Genomic DNA, 15864 nt, shown 5'->3' with positions numbered 1-15864 from the left:
ACCCCCCCCCCCCAACCAAGAGGTCCGGAGTGTGTGCCACAGCATGAAGAGGCCCCTCCTTGTGGGTCGGGGGGCCATGACATTGGCTGCCTTTGAGGCAGGATCTTGTCTGATGCCTGAGCCAGCGGGGACTGCGACGCCCTCTCCCTTTCTTGGGCCCCCTCCCTCCTCCTCTCCCTTAGCGCTGAGAATGGAACCTGAGGTCTAGTGTGTGGCAAGCAAGTGCTTCATGACTGCGCCCCGTCTCCAGCCCCGTCGATGATGCTCCTGTGACTGGCAGTCGAGCTCTGCGCCCGCGCCTGGGAACGCAGCAGTAGGAGTTGAGCAAAGTGGCATGAACGTGCTGGCCTTGTGGCAAGCCATTCATCTCTAACCTGACCCTTTCCCCCGGGGCTTCCAGAAGGCGGCTGCGCACAGTTACAGGCTCCGGGGCCCGGCGGTTACCCAGGATGAAGTGGCGGTCATCTTGGTAGTGAACCAGGGGCGGATCTGCCCGCTAGTGGCGAATGCTGACTGTGAGGCCGCTCTCGGTGGTCCGAGGACAAGCGACGGACGTGCTGATGCTCGGGATGGCTCTGCACACTCTTTAGAGGCCTGCAGGGTTTTATAGGCATGGAATGTGCATGAATTACGTTTTAGCTATGACGTTGGCATTGCCTCGTGTTTATAATATCTGTTGTTTGGTGTGTAAAAATGTTCTAGCCAGTGTGCAGTTAGCAGATCCCCAGACTCATTCGCTTGTTCATTTTTCCACCGAATTGTCCACCCACATATTGTTTTCATTTTAAGTTCTTTCAGTTGTACCCGCTTCTGAGCAGGGATATGAGAGGCAAGTAACTCCTTTACCATGCAAAACTGACTAGGGCTGGAGAGAGAAGTCCAAGAAACAGCTAATAACTCAATGGAGTCGTGTACGAGGCCCCCAGAGAGCGATATAGAAAATAAATGCCATTGGAACAGAAGCGGAGTGGAGAGTTACACAAGACAATAGTTGGAACGGGGCAGCCAGGGCCGCGCTGTGGAAAGGGGAGAAGATTCTTAGTTACCAAAGGAGCACAGTTCTGAGTAGATTCTTGTGTGCTCTGTTCCAATAGGAAGGATGTTGTGAGGGGCTTATGGTAAAGTTCTTGAGTTTTATTTGAGATTTGCTGAAGCAGTAACCTCCACCGTTTAAAAGGCCCCAATGAAGCTTTGAAGTTAGCACCTCATTGCTGCGAGGTGTGATGGTTTTTCATTCTGTACATTTTTGTGCTTGCATAAAGGGGAGGAGGACTGAAGACTCTGAACGTGCTCACATCTATTCCATTTGGATTCAAGGCCCCTTTCTCTGTCTTCTGCCTGCCCTGCCCTTCGGCTGGGGCATGTAGCTTCTCCAGGCTGCTTGCCTTGGGTCAGGTAACATGGTTACAGTTTCCCTGCTGAGACCTCCAAATGACAATTATGTGACCTGTTGTTCTTCTCAAATTCCAATTTCCGTTCATTCTAAGGATCTCTTTGCCCGTTTCCAAACAACCATTGTTTATGGGGGCATCATTCAATAGTAAAATGTATCCTAAAGGTGTAGAAATGACAAGAATCATGGTTAGTAAGCCCCGAAGGGCGGATGGAGAAGCAACAGATGACAGCACACTTTCTAGTTGGGCGTCAAGAAGAAGTTGGCATTAGATAACAATGCAGAAGATGTCCTGTGCAGAGCTGCAGGCCAGGAGAACCAGAGGAGCCCAGAAGTGCTCTCACACCCCCTCCTCCCCCTTGGTTATCTTGTTTTTCTGCACACCACACCTCCTACTTGCTTTAAAGATCCCAGAAACCTGAGCAGTTATCTCCTTTACTCCCGTAGAGCTTGTAGGGAGGGTCAAGTTTTTTGTTGTTGTTCTTGTTGTTGGTTGTGGGGCTTGAACCCAGGGCCTGAGCTCTTTTGCTCAAGGCTAGTGGTCTACCACAGTGTCACTTCCATTTTGCTGGTGGTTAATTGGAGATAAGTCTCCTGAGTTTTTCTTGAGCAGGCTGGCTTTGAACTATGATTCTCAGAGCTCAGCCTCCTGAGGAGCTAGGATTACAGTGAGCCACCAGTGCCTGGTTAAGATTTTTTTTTTTTACTTTTAACACTGATTTTATTTTCATCGGAGCCTCATGGGCAATTATTAATATATTCTTCCCTATGTATATCAGGCTATGAAAAACTGCTGCTTCTGCTGTTTTAATGAGCAAGTTCTTTCAGCTCTTCATGACAACTACATTTGTTTGCAAGCTGTCTGGATGCAGCTAGGGGTGCAGACAGCAGCTTTGGAATGAGGCACATCTGTCGGAAAAGCCAACAGATCCCAAGGGGATCAAACCCTTGACCTTGATTTCCTTCAGATTGCGCTCCCAACAACAGAACAAACTGCTCATTATATAATGGACAAAGCCAAGGAGAGCGGCCAGTTGTAACCCTGAAATAGTGCCTCATATTAGGGCAACACCATTAAAGTCTACTTAAGTAGTTGTTACTTGGGCAAATATGTTTCTACGATGAGAGACAGAGACAGAGGAGAGAGGGAGAGAGAGGAAGGAAGAGAAGAGGAGAAGGAGAGGAGGGGAGGGAGAGGAAGAAGGAGAGGAGGCTAATCTGAATGTATGTAGCTGGTGATCTTTTCCAGCAGAATCCTCAGGGCAGACCTAGCCTGCCTGTTGTCTGTTAGAACCCAGAGCAGCCTGTCTCATTCTGAATCTGCGGCCTCAAGCCCTGTCTTCCAGAGTGACTGGTTTTTCCTTCCTGGATTTCAGCATCCCGTTGAAGATTAGCTTCGAATTGTCTGTAGACTTTTCCACTGGAGTACCCTAACCCATAGACGAGGGCCCGTGGTAACTTAGGACAGCCAGTGGAAGCACGGAAGGCATTATCGATGGAAAGAGTCACTCACATAGTTCTTGCGTTCTCCACATTGATTCAGGCTGACTTTCTCCAGGTGGGCTCCAGCCAGCAGTTAGGATGCTGCCACATCTTGGGGCTCCAGTCACCCCGCTTGCTGCTTTGAGTCTCTGGGAGGCGGCAGAGGGAGTATGGATGGTAGCCCTCTCAGCTCCTGAGCTGTTGTTAGACATGACTTGCTACTGGGTTTTGTACATGAAAGAGCTTCATGGAGAACAACACCAAGAAAGGACTGGTGAAAGCTGTTTCCTGCTGTTTTCTTTTTTTTTTTTTGCCAGTCCTTGCCTTGGACTCAGGGCCTGAGCACTGTCCCTGGCTTCTTTTTGCTCAAGGCTAGCACGCTGCCACTTGAGCCACAGCGCCGCTTCTGGCCATTTTCTGTATATGTGGTGCTGGGGAATCGAACCCAGGGCCTCATGTATACGAGGCAAGCACTCTTGCCACTAGGCCATATCCCCAGCCCCCCTGCTGTTTTCTAAACGTCCTCTCGCTTCATTTATTCGGGAGATTGTAGTCAGGCGTTTTGAACTGGCTGCGGGGAGCTTGGGCTATAGGAACATCATGGGGATACCTAAGAAGCTGAGGGGTTACATTTGTAACTTTAGACTGGGGTATCAGTATTTGTAGAACCCTCTAGACTTTCATCTGGCAGACTTTTTTTTTTTTTTTTTTTTGTCGATTGTAGGGCTTGAACTCAGGCCCTGGGTGCTGTTCCCGAGTTTTTTTTTTGGCTCAAGGCTAGTGCTCTACTACTTTGAGCCACAGCTCCACTTCCAGTTTTCTGGTGGTTAATTGGAGAGAAGAGACTCATGGACTTTCCTGTCCTGCCTGCCTTCAACCTTGATCCTCAGATCTCAGCCTCCTGAGTAGCTAGGATGACAGGCCTGAGCCACTAGCACCTGGCTGGCAGACTCTTTGAACATCTAAGGAGTCACCTACTCCTTAGATACTCAGTTCTGTGTTGTTGTTTTTTCTTCTTTCCTTTCGAGTTTGTGGCTAGAATGTGGTTAGGGACCCAAGAAATAAATAGGAGACAAGGTCAAATCTAAAAAGAGGTTAAAAGAAAACTTGGCTTCATCTATAAAATAGAAATTAGAAGTACAGGTACAGGCTTATTCAAGAAAGAGCACTTAGGTATATTACTTGTGCCTGTAACAATGATTATAAACAAATTGTGGATTAAGAAGAAATTTATTTTTTCCTTTCAAGTTTAGAGTCCTTTTCTACCATATATTATTATAGAAAGAACAGATTGTTAATACTTTTTCATGTACAATATATTTTAGTATGTTTCAGAAATGTTTTATGATAACATAAAATGACTGAGCAAATTGCAGAGAATTCTGTGGTTTATAAATGATCAGAATTATCCTAAAATCCCTTTAAAGCCCACCCACTTTAGTTCATGTTGTCAAGAAAGAGTTAACCTTGAAGTGGAGCTGAGGCTCGAGTGGTAGAGCCACTAGCCTCCAGGTCTGAGTTCCAGCCCCAGAACGGGCACACACAGAGGATTAATCCCCAGCACGTTACGGTCTCACACGACTAGGAGTGATTTGTCAAAAGTACTGCAAGCCTAGCAGAACTTCGTTGCATTACCTTCTATTTAACCACAGGCCAGAGTTCATTAATTGAGAGAGAAATGTTAAGTGGTGTTAGCTAGCATCTAGAAACCAAAGAGTAACCGTGATCCTGGCCTGGGATGGCCGACGAAAGCCTCAGCAACACATGGCAGGTAAAACAGAGAAGAAGGGGGCGGGGGGAGGGGGGATGGTCAGGTGGCATTGCCCGAGCCCTATTGGGATTTATGGGCAGGACCACATAAAGCGTTTTAATGAGGCTTCTGCATCAAAATAAGCAACACCATATGGAATTTTAATTATTGCTGCAGTATATCTTAAGTACAAGTACATGTGAGAAGCTTTCTTTTTTTTTTTTTAAAAAAACACGAACATGCCTATCTGTGTGAACTCTGTGCTTCCGTGGAGGGCAGACATTGACATTTTAAGTACAACTCCTTTCCGTTCTAAATTGCTCCTGCTATTCTGGCTTTCCTCATGTGCTCTGAGTGCTGAACCTAATGCATACCGAAGTGGCCTGCCTAGAGCTATTAGCCGTGCCAACCCAGGTTCACCTGGGGGCTCCGGGGACGGGCTGGGGGGGGGGCTGCCTAGCTCCACCTGCGGCTCTGCGCGGTCCTCCTCGTTTAAGGCAGAGCACCAGCCTTGGGCGGGGAGACGTTCCGCGTCCCCCGCCTGCGTTTCTCATGGCGTCACACTCACCGCTGCCATATTTTTCAACTTGAACTTGTCAGGATTTTATTACTATTATTTTTTTTGCTTTGAGGAGGGGTTAGGGAGAGGCAAATTGAGGATGGAGAGATGTGTTTAAAAGGTGGGGGGGAAAAAAACAAACCCCACCCTACAGTAACTGCCTGGCTGCCCTGGTTTTGTTTTGTCATCTTGAAAGTGTTTGCTCCCTGGCTTTGGGCCTGGTGCAGACAGAACCGGTGGGTGCTGAGGAGCTGTTAAGGAGGGGTGGGAAGGTCCGCCCCCAGGGCTGTCGCCTCTCCTCCTCCTCCTGTCTCGGAGGTCGAGGTCCCAGGCCACTAGAGCTGGAAGGGAACTTAGAGCTCGTCCCCCTCATTTTACAGATGATGACACTGACACCTCTGACTTCTGCCTCTGGCCTTCCACTCTCAGTAAGAAGAGCCAGGCAGGTGAGACCTTCCCCATTGCCGGGCCGGGCTGGGCTGGGCTGGGCTGGGCTATATCGGATTGGTACGGTTCAATTTGCCAGAAAAAATAAAAATATCGTTAACTGTATGTTGCTTTTAAACAGTCACTTTTTTTTTCTTTTACTACAAATGCACATGTGGCACTTAATCTTAGAGTTTTGGGAAGGTGGTAAGCAATGTGCCTTTTAACAAAAACGAACAATCATCAGTACCTTTGAAACAAGTTCTAGGAATCTTCCTTTAATGAACATCATGATATCTGAGAAGAAAGGCCCAGTACAATTTGAGCCAAAGAACCAACCCATTCACTAAGGCCTTCAAGAGTTGTTAAGTACCTTCCCTTACAGCTCAAGGTTACTGGAAATCAAACCTATCCAAATGATTGGAGGATTTTACAAGAGATCAAGAAATCTCAACCAATAACACTGGTCTTTGGAAAAGGCTTGTCATAATTCTGTGGATTCTAGAAAAGCGTAATTAACCCAGTCTTTAGAGATCATAGCTATAAATCTTATGCATTTTGGAAAATGGATTTCCACCTGAGATAGTTTATACCTGTAGTTTTGTAAGTAAGGCCCCAGAAGTGTCTGCTAAGGAGGCATGTGGACAGCTTGAGCAGTTAGAAGGACATCACCTTTGGGGGTGGGGGGTGGGAACTCCCTTTTTTTCTGTAGGCTGTGGGCAGGAGAGGCCTGGTAGGTGGGTGGCAAAGAGCCCTCGTTTTAGTGTCCCACAGGCACAGAGCCTCTGGCAAAAGATGTTGTGGGCACCAGACCTAAATCACGCCCTATGACTTGAAATGCAGTGATTCCCACGAGGTTAAGGCCTCCTGTCCTCCTCCTAAACCTACGCATGTCGTCATGGCCCCAGGGAGAGGGGCTGAGGCTAGAGTCTCCTCCAGGGAAGCTAAGTAGTCTCAGGTTATGTTGAAGTCTCAGTGGATTTCATTGTTGCTAATAATAAAGGTTATGACATTTTTTTAAGGGTCTCAAAGAAAGGATAGGGATGAGCTAGGATGTCTTTTTGATGTCCTTTCATTGACGAAGGAGTCATGCTGCCAAGAAGTATCAGTAATCAAATGGATGGATTACTTTGGAATTTCTGTGGGGTGAAGAAAAATGAAATTACTGGATTTTTTAAAAATAAATTTCCACTTCAAATACCTGAAGTGCATAAAGAAAGCAGTAGAAAAAAAAATGATCAAGCCAGTGGCTCATGCCTTTAATCCTAGCTACTCAGGAGGCTGAGATCTGAGGATTGCAGTTCAAAGCCAGCCTGGGCAGGAAAGTCCATGAGACTCTTCTCTCCAAACTGGAGGTGGTGTTGTGGCTTAAAGTGGCACAGTGCTAGCCTTGAGTGCTCAAGCTCAGGGACAGCGCCCAGGCCCTGAGTTCAAGCCCCACCACCAACTCAAAAAAATAAAAATAAAAAACCTAAAAATACCAGTGAGTAAAGTCTGGTGCATGAACCAGTCAGTGCGAGCTGTTAGCATGGGACTTGAGGAGCCCTTGGGTGAAGAACGTCAAGATAAATACTGTGAAAATTATAAAGTGGGGTGGGGAAAACCTAGCAAAAGACTGAGAAGTGACCGGTTCATTTGGAAGTCCGTGTATGACTTACTGTTCCTTTTTGGGGGAAACTAAAGTTTTCTCTTTTTTTTTTTTCCTTGTAAAAATTCTCTCATTATTTTAATTGATATTTACAGATCTTTTCCCCCCTCCCCATCTTCTGTTATAATTTTTAGGTGCTTCAGAACTGGGCCCTTTTTCAGACCCCAGGCAGTTCCCCAGCATTTCGTCCCTCACTGAGAGCCGTTTCTCCAACCCACGAATGCACTACCCAGCCACCTTTACTTACACCCCGCCAGTCACCTCAGGCATGTCCCTCGGGATGTCCGCCACCACTCACTACCATACCTACCTGCCACCGCCCTACCCGGGCTCTTCCCAAAGCCAGAGCGGACCCTTCCAGACCAGCAGCACACCTTATCTCTACTATGGCACTTCGTCAGGATCCTATCAGTTCCCCATGGTGCCCGGCGGAGACCGGTCTCCTTCCAGAATGCTTCCGCCGTGCACCACCACCTCGAATGGCAGCACGCTATTAAACCCCAATTTGCCTAACCAGAATGATGGTGTGGACGCTGACGGAAGCCACAGCAGTTCCCCAACCGTTTTGAATTCTAGTGGCAGAATGGATGAATCTGTCTGGCGACCGTATTGAAATTCCTCAACAGAGTCCCGGTGGCATCTGGGGCCCAGGGCCCACAGTGTGGATAGATACATAGATAAAGAGAGCGAATAGATATGTGTATCGACTAGCTTATCGACAAAGTGCCTACTTCCTAGAAGAGATTTTTTTTTTTCTCCCCACTCGCTTAGTCATGACCTTGCAACCCTAAGAGAGTAGATTCTGAGCAGCAGATGGCTCAAGAGAGACAGTCACCATCAGAGTTTCAGATTGTTTACTACTTAAGATGTGCTTTTTTTGTTGTTGTTGTTGTTTCTCACCCAAGGGAACAGACAAGGGGAAAGGTATGGTTGTTTGGTCTGTTCCTAGGCCGATTCCGAGAGGTGGGCTCCAGGCGGCGGCGGAGGAAAGCAAAGCCACCTGCTCTCAGCCACAGGAGGGGTGGCGGCAGCCTGTGGGACCCGTGCACCGAGGACAGGCCTGCAAAGCCAGTCCCCGCACCCCGGGGGGGACCCGAGGCCCGGCCCCGCACCTCTCACCCCGCCGTCCACCCCGAATCCCGGCTTCCAAACCTACTGCAGGTACCCATTTGAACTATTGAGCTCCGGTTTTTTGTTTGTTTTTTTTTTTCCTACTCTAAAAAAGTGACTTCCAAAATACCGATCAGGATAGATTGTTTTCAATTTTTTAAAAATACTTCAGCTATTTTTTATTTAACAACAACAACAACAAAAATCTACTCCTGAAAAAACAAAACCAAAAACAAAACACCTCTCTTCTCTTTTTTTTTTCTTTTATAAATAAAACTGAAAATGGCAATATCTTACTATAGCCATAATGGTATAGATAGTGTTTGAGTTTGGCTGTATGTTATTTGTTTTCTTTTTTTTTTAAATTATGAATATGTGTAAAATCTGAGGTAACTTGCTAACGTGAATGGTCATATAACTTTAAAGATATATTTATAATTATTTAATGCCATTTGGACCTTTGAAACATTTCTTAGTGTATTGATATGTTGACTTCGGTCTCTAAAAGTGCTCTTTATTAAATAACAAATTTCTTCAGTGGGCTAGAGCCATACCTGAAATATTGCTAAGCAATTTCAGTTCATTCAGGTACAATGTGATTTAAAAAAGAAAATACCACACACATCCATCTCCAAATATCTTTAGATGTACTTTGTTTTCGTGATGTATGAAGGAAATGTTATGTTTAGTTCTTTCAGATTTTTGATTGCCTCTGACACAGCTTTGCTTTTTATAAAGCAGTAATTAGTGATTTTTTTTAAAAAAAGGAACTACTCTTAGCCCTTTATTACTTATGTCACCCTTTGTCAGCATGAAATGCTGAAGAGATGTGCTTTCGTGATTTCTTGCAGATAAGTATGACTCCTGTCATTAAAAAGACAAGCACAAGTGAATTGCAGGAAAAACAAAAAAAAGTTCAGCACTTGCTGTGCTCGCTTCGGCAGCACACAGACTCAAAAGTTCCGTAGTTGCATCGTTCAGCGAAACTCCAAATCAGCAGGCTTCCTGGGGACGACGAAGTCAGCTTGTAGCCGCACGCGTGGGGCCAGGGCGAGTCAGGCGTACAGAGCGGGGAAGTGCAGGCCCCCTAGGGTCAAGCAGCCGTGGCCAGCGGGAGCCTCCCCAGGGGAGCCCGAGGTGCCTTACTCCCGACTCCACCGCCGCGGTCCGCAGCGTGGAAACACCATCTTGCGTCCTGAGGACCAGGATGAAGTCATTGTCCCAGGCAAGTCGGTCCTCCGAGGTGGAAATCAGGTTCAGCAGGCCGCTCGCTCATGGGAGAGGCCGCATGTTATTTCTCGGAAGGGCAGGCCAGGGTCAACCACAGGGAGGTGGAGTTTGGGGTCTACCGCTAGTACCGCTCTGATCACTCCCAGAGCCTGCTTGCCAGTTCCCGAGTATCCATCCTTAACCCAAACCAAGCTCATTTAGTGACGCCACCAGGCAAAGCCCTGGCTCCTGCACAGGCCAGGCTGCCTTCACGTGAACCCAGTATCCCCTTAAGCAGAACTTGGCTGAGATTTGCCCCCTGCTCCCAAGACACCTACTCACTCAGTCCTTCCCAAGCCTGCTTTCTGTAGGCTGTCAGGTGTGGGCCGGCCGGCCCTGGTGTCTGCAGCCCGGGCTCTCCCTCGCAAGTCACCCTGACTTCTGCTGGCACAATCGAGGGGAAACCAACAAAACACAGCCCAACTCTTGGCCTTCTAAAGGTCGTATGCCAGGTACGCATAGGTAAACAAGCCACTTTCCCCGTTCCTTAAGACGGAAGTAGTCACGGATGCGACTTATTCTCTGTGGAAGCTTGAAGCTCACCACTGCCCAGGTATTTGTGAGTCTAAGGACTGTGTTGGTTTCAGCAGCACTGAAAAAAAAAAGAAAAAGAAGAAGAAGAAAAGCAAGCAAGCAAGCCAGTGTCTGGTTACACATCTCAGTTATAATTCATTGATATAAAAATGTTACCACCAGTGCCAGCTGCACCCTATTTAATTTTTTTTAAAAGGTACTATATTTTGTACATTATTTTTTTAAATGTTTTAAAGGGCTTTAAAAAGAAGTTTACAGTACACATAATAAATGAGTCTAGGGATGCTTTAGTGTCAAAATATTATTGTAGTGGCTGCAGGCAGCAACCCAGAAACACTTTAAAATATGGATTTTCCTTGGGAAACATTCACACAGTTCTCTCTACCCTCAGCTCAACCCCCCCTATAGGGTAGCTGACATTGTTTAGACCAAATTCTCTCTCTCCCTCTCTCCCCCCTTCCTCTCCCTCCCTCCCCCATTACTTCTCTCCCCTTTTCTCTGTCTGCCTCAAGCAGTCTGATGCCTCACTCAAGGGTCTTTTAAAATGAGAAGACAAATGTGTCCATACCTTTAGATACTCTGCATTGCGAACTGCGACATGTACGTGCTGCCGTAAGGGCTTTGCTCCCCGCTGAGGAAGGGACCCACCTGGAATCCAAGCTAAGCATGGAAAGACAAAGACACAACATTAGCCAAAGTGATCATTACACCTATGGTATTTGACAGAGCAATAAATAATAATAATAATAATAATAATAATAATAAAAGATGACTCTTCCAAACATTGAATTTGTTGTTTTTTAAAAAGATAATGCATTTAAAACCTTTTTTCTATGTGAGAACTTTTAGTTGCTGTTTTCTTCATGTTTACAAATAATTGTTTGCTTCCTTTTTTTTTTGAAAATGCAATACTTTGAAATATATCAGCCAAAACCATAACTTACATAACTTCTTAGGTATTCTGAATAAAATTCCATTCTTTTGGATATGCTTTACCATACTTAGATTTCTGTGGAACAAAAATATTTGTAGCATTTTGTGTAAATACAAGCTTTCCTTTTTTACACCCCCCCCCCATTGCTATTACCCAAGATTTGCTTTCCATGCACATATTGTACAAATCCTGCTTTGTGCTCCAGGTTGTGATAGTGGATAAGTTTACTCTGAACTTCAAAGGGACTATTTGTATTGTATGTTGCAACTGTAAAGTGAATTATTTGGCATTTTCTTTTCTCATGATTGTAATATTAATTTGAAGTTTGAATTTAATTTTCAATAAAATGGCTTTTTTTGGTTTTGTTATGTGTGTACGTTGGGTCTTTTCTCATTCGCGGTTTCTCTTCTAGTTTGACCCCGCCCTCTGCTCTGCACCTGGGCTCCTGTTCCTCTTAGAATGTGAGGGGGAGGGATGAGGGCCGGGACCTCGATTCATTGGTGAGGGGGGAGAGCAAGTCTTGGTAAACTTGGTTCTCTTGTTTGGTCCTACTGCTGCAAGGGATGGATGAAGAACATCGCTATGACCTTGTGTCCTTGTCAGCTTGAAGGGAGGCATGCTCCTTCTGTATCCTTTAGACAAGGGTACAGCTACTTTCTTCCTACCCTAGGACCAGTCCGCATACATGGGCCTCAATGGTGTCAGGACTTGAACCTCTGGAAACATGACCAGGGACCATTCACTGACTATCTGGCTACAGCCAGCAGACTCAGGCAGCTAGCTAGAGAGAGGGAGTACTCGGTTCCCCTTCCTATATCCCTCTAGACTTTTGAAAATAAAGTCCAAAAGAGCCCAAGGATGAGTGAAAATGGACGTTGGCCTGGAAGGTTTAGCCTTAGAAGTTTCTAAGTGGACATAGTATAGTTTGGAGTTGTTCTTTTTGTTTTTCTTGGCCACTTTATTTCTGTAAGTCCCTCCTCTGCTCAAAGGTCGGGGGCCTTAGTAGAGTGGTTGCTTTCTTTATGTCCTGTATGCTATAGATGCTTTGGCTTACCACCGTTCTGGAAGTGAAGCCAGGAGGCCGCCTGGGGCGGGAGCTGGGTCACTGAGATGCTGACTGTGTAACTAAGAGATAGGGCCTCCTTCAAGAAGACTTGTTCATTCCTAACCTTTCTGGACTGTTCTCTAAGAAACCTTGGAAACAGTTCACCTCTAAGCATACAAGCACTGGTGAGCTTAGTCTAGAGAACCCGCTTGCAAGTCCTCCAGGACTATTAATTTATTTACTCACATTTAATATCTGTGTGGCTTTAAGGTATCCACAGCAGACGTGGCAGAGTGGCTTTTCCTCTTTCTCTCCAGTTTCATCCAGTAGCGTGGTATAGGGTGGTCACGGTTTCCTGGTTGATGGAAAGGCGTTCTGGTGACTGGCAAGGCCATGGAGCTACTGATTTGGCAGATCAGGTATTTCTTCATTGTGTGCGTTGCTGTTGGTGGGGGTGGGGCGGTTATCCTGAGCACTGAAGGGTGTGTAACTGCCTCTCTTGCCTCTATACGTGTCAGTAGTTCCTCCCAGCCATGACAACCAAAACTACCTCCAGGGATTATGAGATAGCTCCTGGGGGCCAACATCTCCATCAGTTGAAAACTACTGGACTAGAGACTCTAAATTCTTCGATCAAGCTTTATTGGTAGAGCTGATAGGATAATGCATTGCTCCTTAACATAGAGTCACCAGACACAAGACTGAGAAGCTAGCTTCCGGGTTCCGGGTGCTTGCGGATCTTTCCCACCCCTTCCCCTGAGGAACCTTGGGCTTTGGATATATTTTGAGAGGGCTCTGGGCTTTTCTGTCTGCACTTCTGTCCATGCAGTGGTGTGTACAGCCGATGAACAGCACAGATGTGAGGCTTTGTTAGGTCTGGACTGGCTGGCTATTACATATCGTGGTTGCTCTGTTGCTCACTGAGAAGACAGGGAGAAGAAGAAAGCAAGTTCTCCAGCGTTTTTGCCCCCTCCTGTCCTAAATATTTAATCATCAGACATTTCTGCGAGAGTGGGTGTTTCCTGTTAACTCAATCCCAGCCGAGACTGGCCCAATAAACACCTTGGTTCTCTGTCACAGAGTTTATTTGGCTGGGTGATGGGTATTGCCATGTAAACAGGAAGCCCCTGAAGTTATTATCTACAGATGTGGTAGAAGAGCCACATGTTTATATTTATAGGACTGGAAAACAGTCTGCGAGGCAAGGGAGGGTGTCGGGGAAGCCCTCAGTCACAGGGACAGCGGGTCTTGCGGAGGAGCACGAGGGGAGTTTTTCAGACCCTCTGGGAGCGAGCAGCGAAGAATAATGACGTAGCCTAGGGCCACCGTAAGATCGGAGCGGCGCCCCCCCCCCCCCCCCGGCGGAGGCCAGCAGGTCCGTGAGGAACATCCAGGCCCAGCCATTTGAACATTGTTGCCGAGACTGGCCCTGGGAAAGAACCCTTGCGGGCTCCCTAAGGCGCAAGGTGCCACGTGTACCGGGCCTGAGGAGCACAGTGTTGTCGTCTAATTTGGTGTCGGGAGGTGGAGGTCAGCTCACTTGACAGCTGTAGTCCTAGCGGACATGGCCAACTCACCCTGTGTAGCCCCAGGTGGCCGCACCTCCTTGCTTTGTGAGTCAGTTCCGAAGGGGGCAGAAACGTCCAGGCACGGTGCTGGGAGGCGCGGGTCGTCGGCCAACCCCACCTGCGCCCCAGGGCTGTGTGCCTAGGCGCGCGGCGGAGTTTCCCTCCTCGGTGCATCTGCTCTTCTCTCGGCACTCTCCTTGCATCTGGAGATAGTTTTTTAAGAAAGGTAAGCTAGGAACTGAAGTAGAGCCAGTCGTGGAGCTTGAAATCTGGGCCTAGGTACTGTCCCTGAACGAATATGTAGCAGGCTAGGACTCTACCACTTGAGCCACAGCTCTACTTCCATCCTTGTGGCAGTTAATTAGAGATTAGAGTCTCATGGACTTCCCTGCAAGGGCGGGCTTTCAAGCATGATCCTTAGATCTCAGCCTCCTGAGTAGCAAAGATTACAGGAGTGAGCCACAGGTACTTGGCTAGGAAATGACCCAATATCTGAAGAAGCTCGCCTTCCTTACCATACTGACTAGGCACTGGGGTCAATCTCTGCACAAATTCCCAGAGTCCTCTGGGCAGTAGCCATTTAAGGTAGAGGCCATGGAAATGAAATTTGTAAAGACTGCAAATCAAAACTCAGCAAAGAAAAGGGTCCACTCAAAGATGCAGACAGTAATATGCCAAGGTGTGCCATGTGTTTATGTGTATGTGTGTGGGTGTGTGTACACATATACATATATACATATATGCATACAACCCACATCCTCACACCTAGTATGCACACTTGAAAGGGGGAGGCATGGAACTATGGAAGAGAACACCTGAACATGCGCTCAGGGGAAAGTGAAGTTCACCAGCTACATAAATGTGCTTGGCACATCATTGCTTTGCTTGGATGGTTGAATATTTCAGCAAAACGAAAAGCGCCACCTTTATCCCACAAGTAGTGAGGAATCAAGACTCTTTTTCAAATCGGCTGCTAGGGCAGGGGACAGTGGTTATGTCTGAGCTAGAGGAACATGTTAAACTGGTCATTTAAGAAGTGCTTGTTCGTTTTTGTAAAGCTTTTATTAAAGGCTTCTTTTAACCTAACCTGGTCCTGCTGTTCAGATATACTCAGCCAGTCAGAAAGCAGATCAAATTTCGGAAACTCACTTTTTACTAAAATTGATTTCCTTTTTCTTCCTGTCTTGCTGCCATGATGTCATGCCACTTTTCTGAAAACAACAACAAACAAGCCCAAACCATACTTTAAGCTGCCACATTGAAACGATAGCTTGCTTCTGAATTGCTAGGCCCTCTTCCCTAACCTGACACAAAGAAATGATGGATATATAAGCCAGTTTTTTCCAGCGGAGTCCTTCAAGGAATAGTTCTGGTACTTGAAATGAGGACCCGGACACAAAAGGCTTCGTGTGGTTTTGTGTGGCTCTGGGCCCTGCAGGCCTGAGGAAACTTGTCCTGCAGTACCTCAGCATCCGAGTTCTGGATGGGACGAAAAGGAGGCGAGCTCAGACTCGGGGAGTTCACACACACACACACACACACACACACACACACACACACGATTTAAATTTCCTTTACCATCCTGTCTTTCCCTAATCCATTCATTCCTATTTTTATAACCCCATCTATCTCTGACAAGGAAGAAACTTTGACCAGTTTCGTTTTCTGTTTCTCCAAACCCCAGGGAAACCTACACAGTCCAGTAATGGCTTCATCTCCTTTGGTTTTCTCTGCCTTTGAATTGTGAAGGCCACGGAAATCACAATGACTTGAATCCTTTTTCTTCAGAATGCCTTCTGGGTCTAGGGGCTGAGAATAGGTGTCCACTGGCCCAGGTGAGAAATGCTGAGTCCAAGCTCAGTCTTTCCAGACACTGTGTGGGGAACTGAGTGAGCTCAAGTTGTGCCGGTGGAGACCGGGGGACCAGCTTTCTGTCCTGCTGGCCAGGAGAATGAGGGAGGTGACAAGCAAGTGGGGAGTTCATCCAACAATCAGAGCCACAACCGAGAAAAAGAAAAAGCCACTGTCTTATTGTAGCTAGGAGTAAAGTGGTTCATAGGAACTAAGATTTTATTATTATCATTATTATTGGCTAATGAAACCTTCCAGGGTTTTTCATATTATATGGCTCCTTCAGGTTTCTAGC

At 46.7% G+C, this 15864-nt stretch overlaps 1 protein-coding gene across 1 annotated transcript in view; it reads left to right on the top strand.

The window, feature by feature from the left end:
* Positions 1-8595, top strand: part of Runx2 (RUNX family transcription factor 2) — a 172694-nt gene extending 164099 nt beyond the window's left edge. Inside the window, 2 exon segments of the mRNA XM_048347677.1 lie at positions 5565-5630; positions 7393-8595. Coding sequence (XP_048203634.1) covers positions 5565-5630; positions 7393-7871 — 545 coding nt within the window. The 3' untranslated portion in view covers positions 7872-8595.
* The last annotated feature ends 7269 nt before the right edge of the window (positions 8596-15864 follow it).

This window comes from Perognathus longimembris, chromosome 6 (genome assembly GCF_023159225.1).
Source record: "Perognathus longimembris pacificus isolate PPM17 chromosome 6, ASM2315922v1, whole genome shotgun sequence".
Lineage (NCBI taxonomy): Eukaryota > Metazoa > Chordata > Mammalia > Rodentia > Heteromyidae > Perognathus > Perognathus longimembris.
The sequence above is the reverse complement of the archived record's forward strand: the minus strand, read 5'-3'. Positions and strand labels throughout refer to the sequence as shown.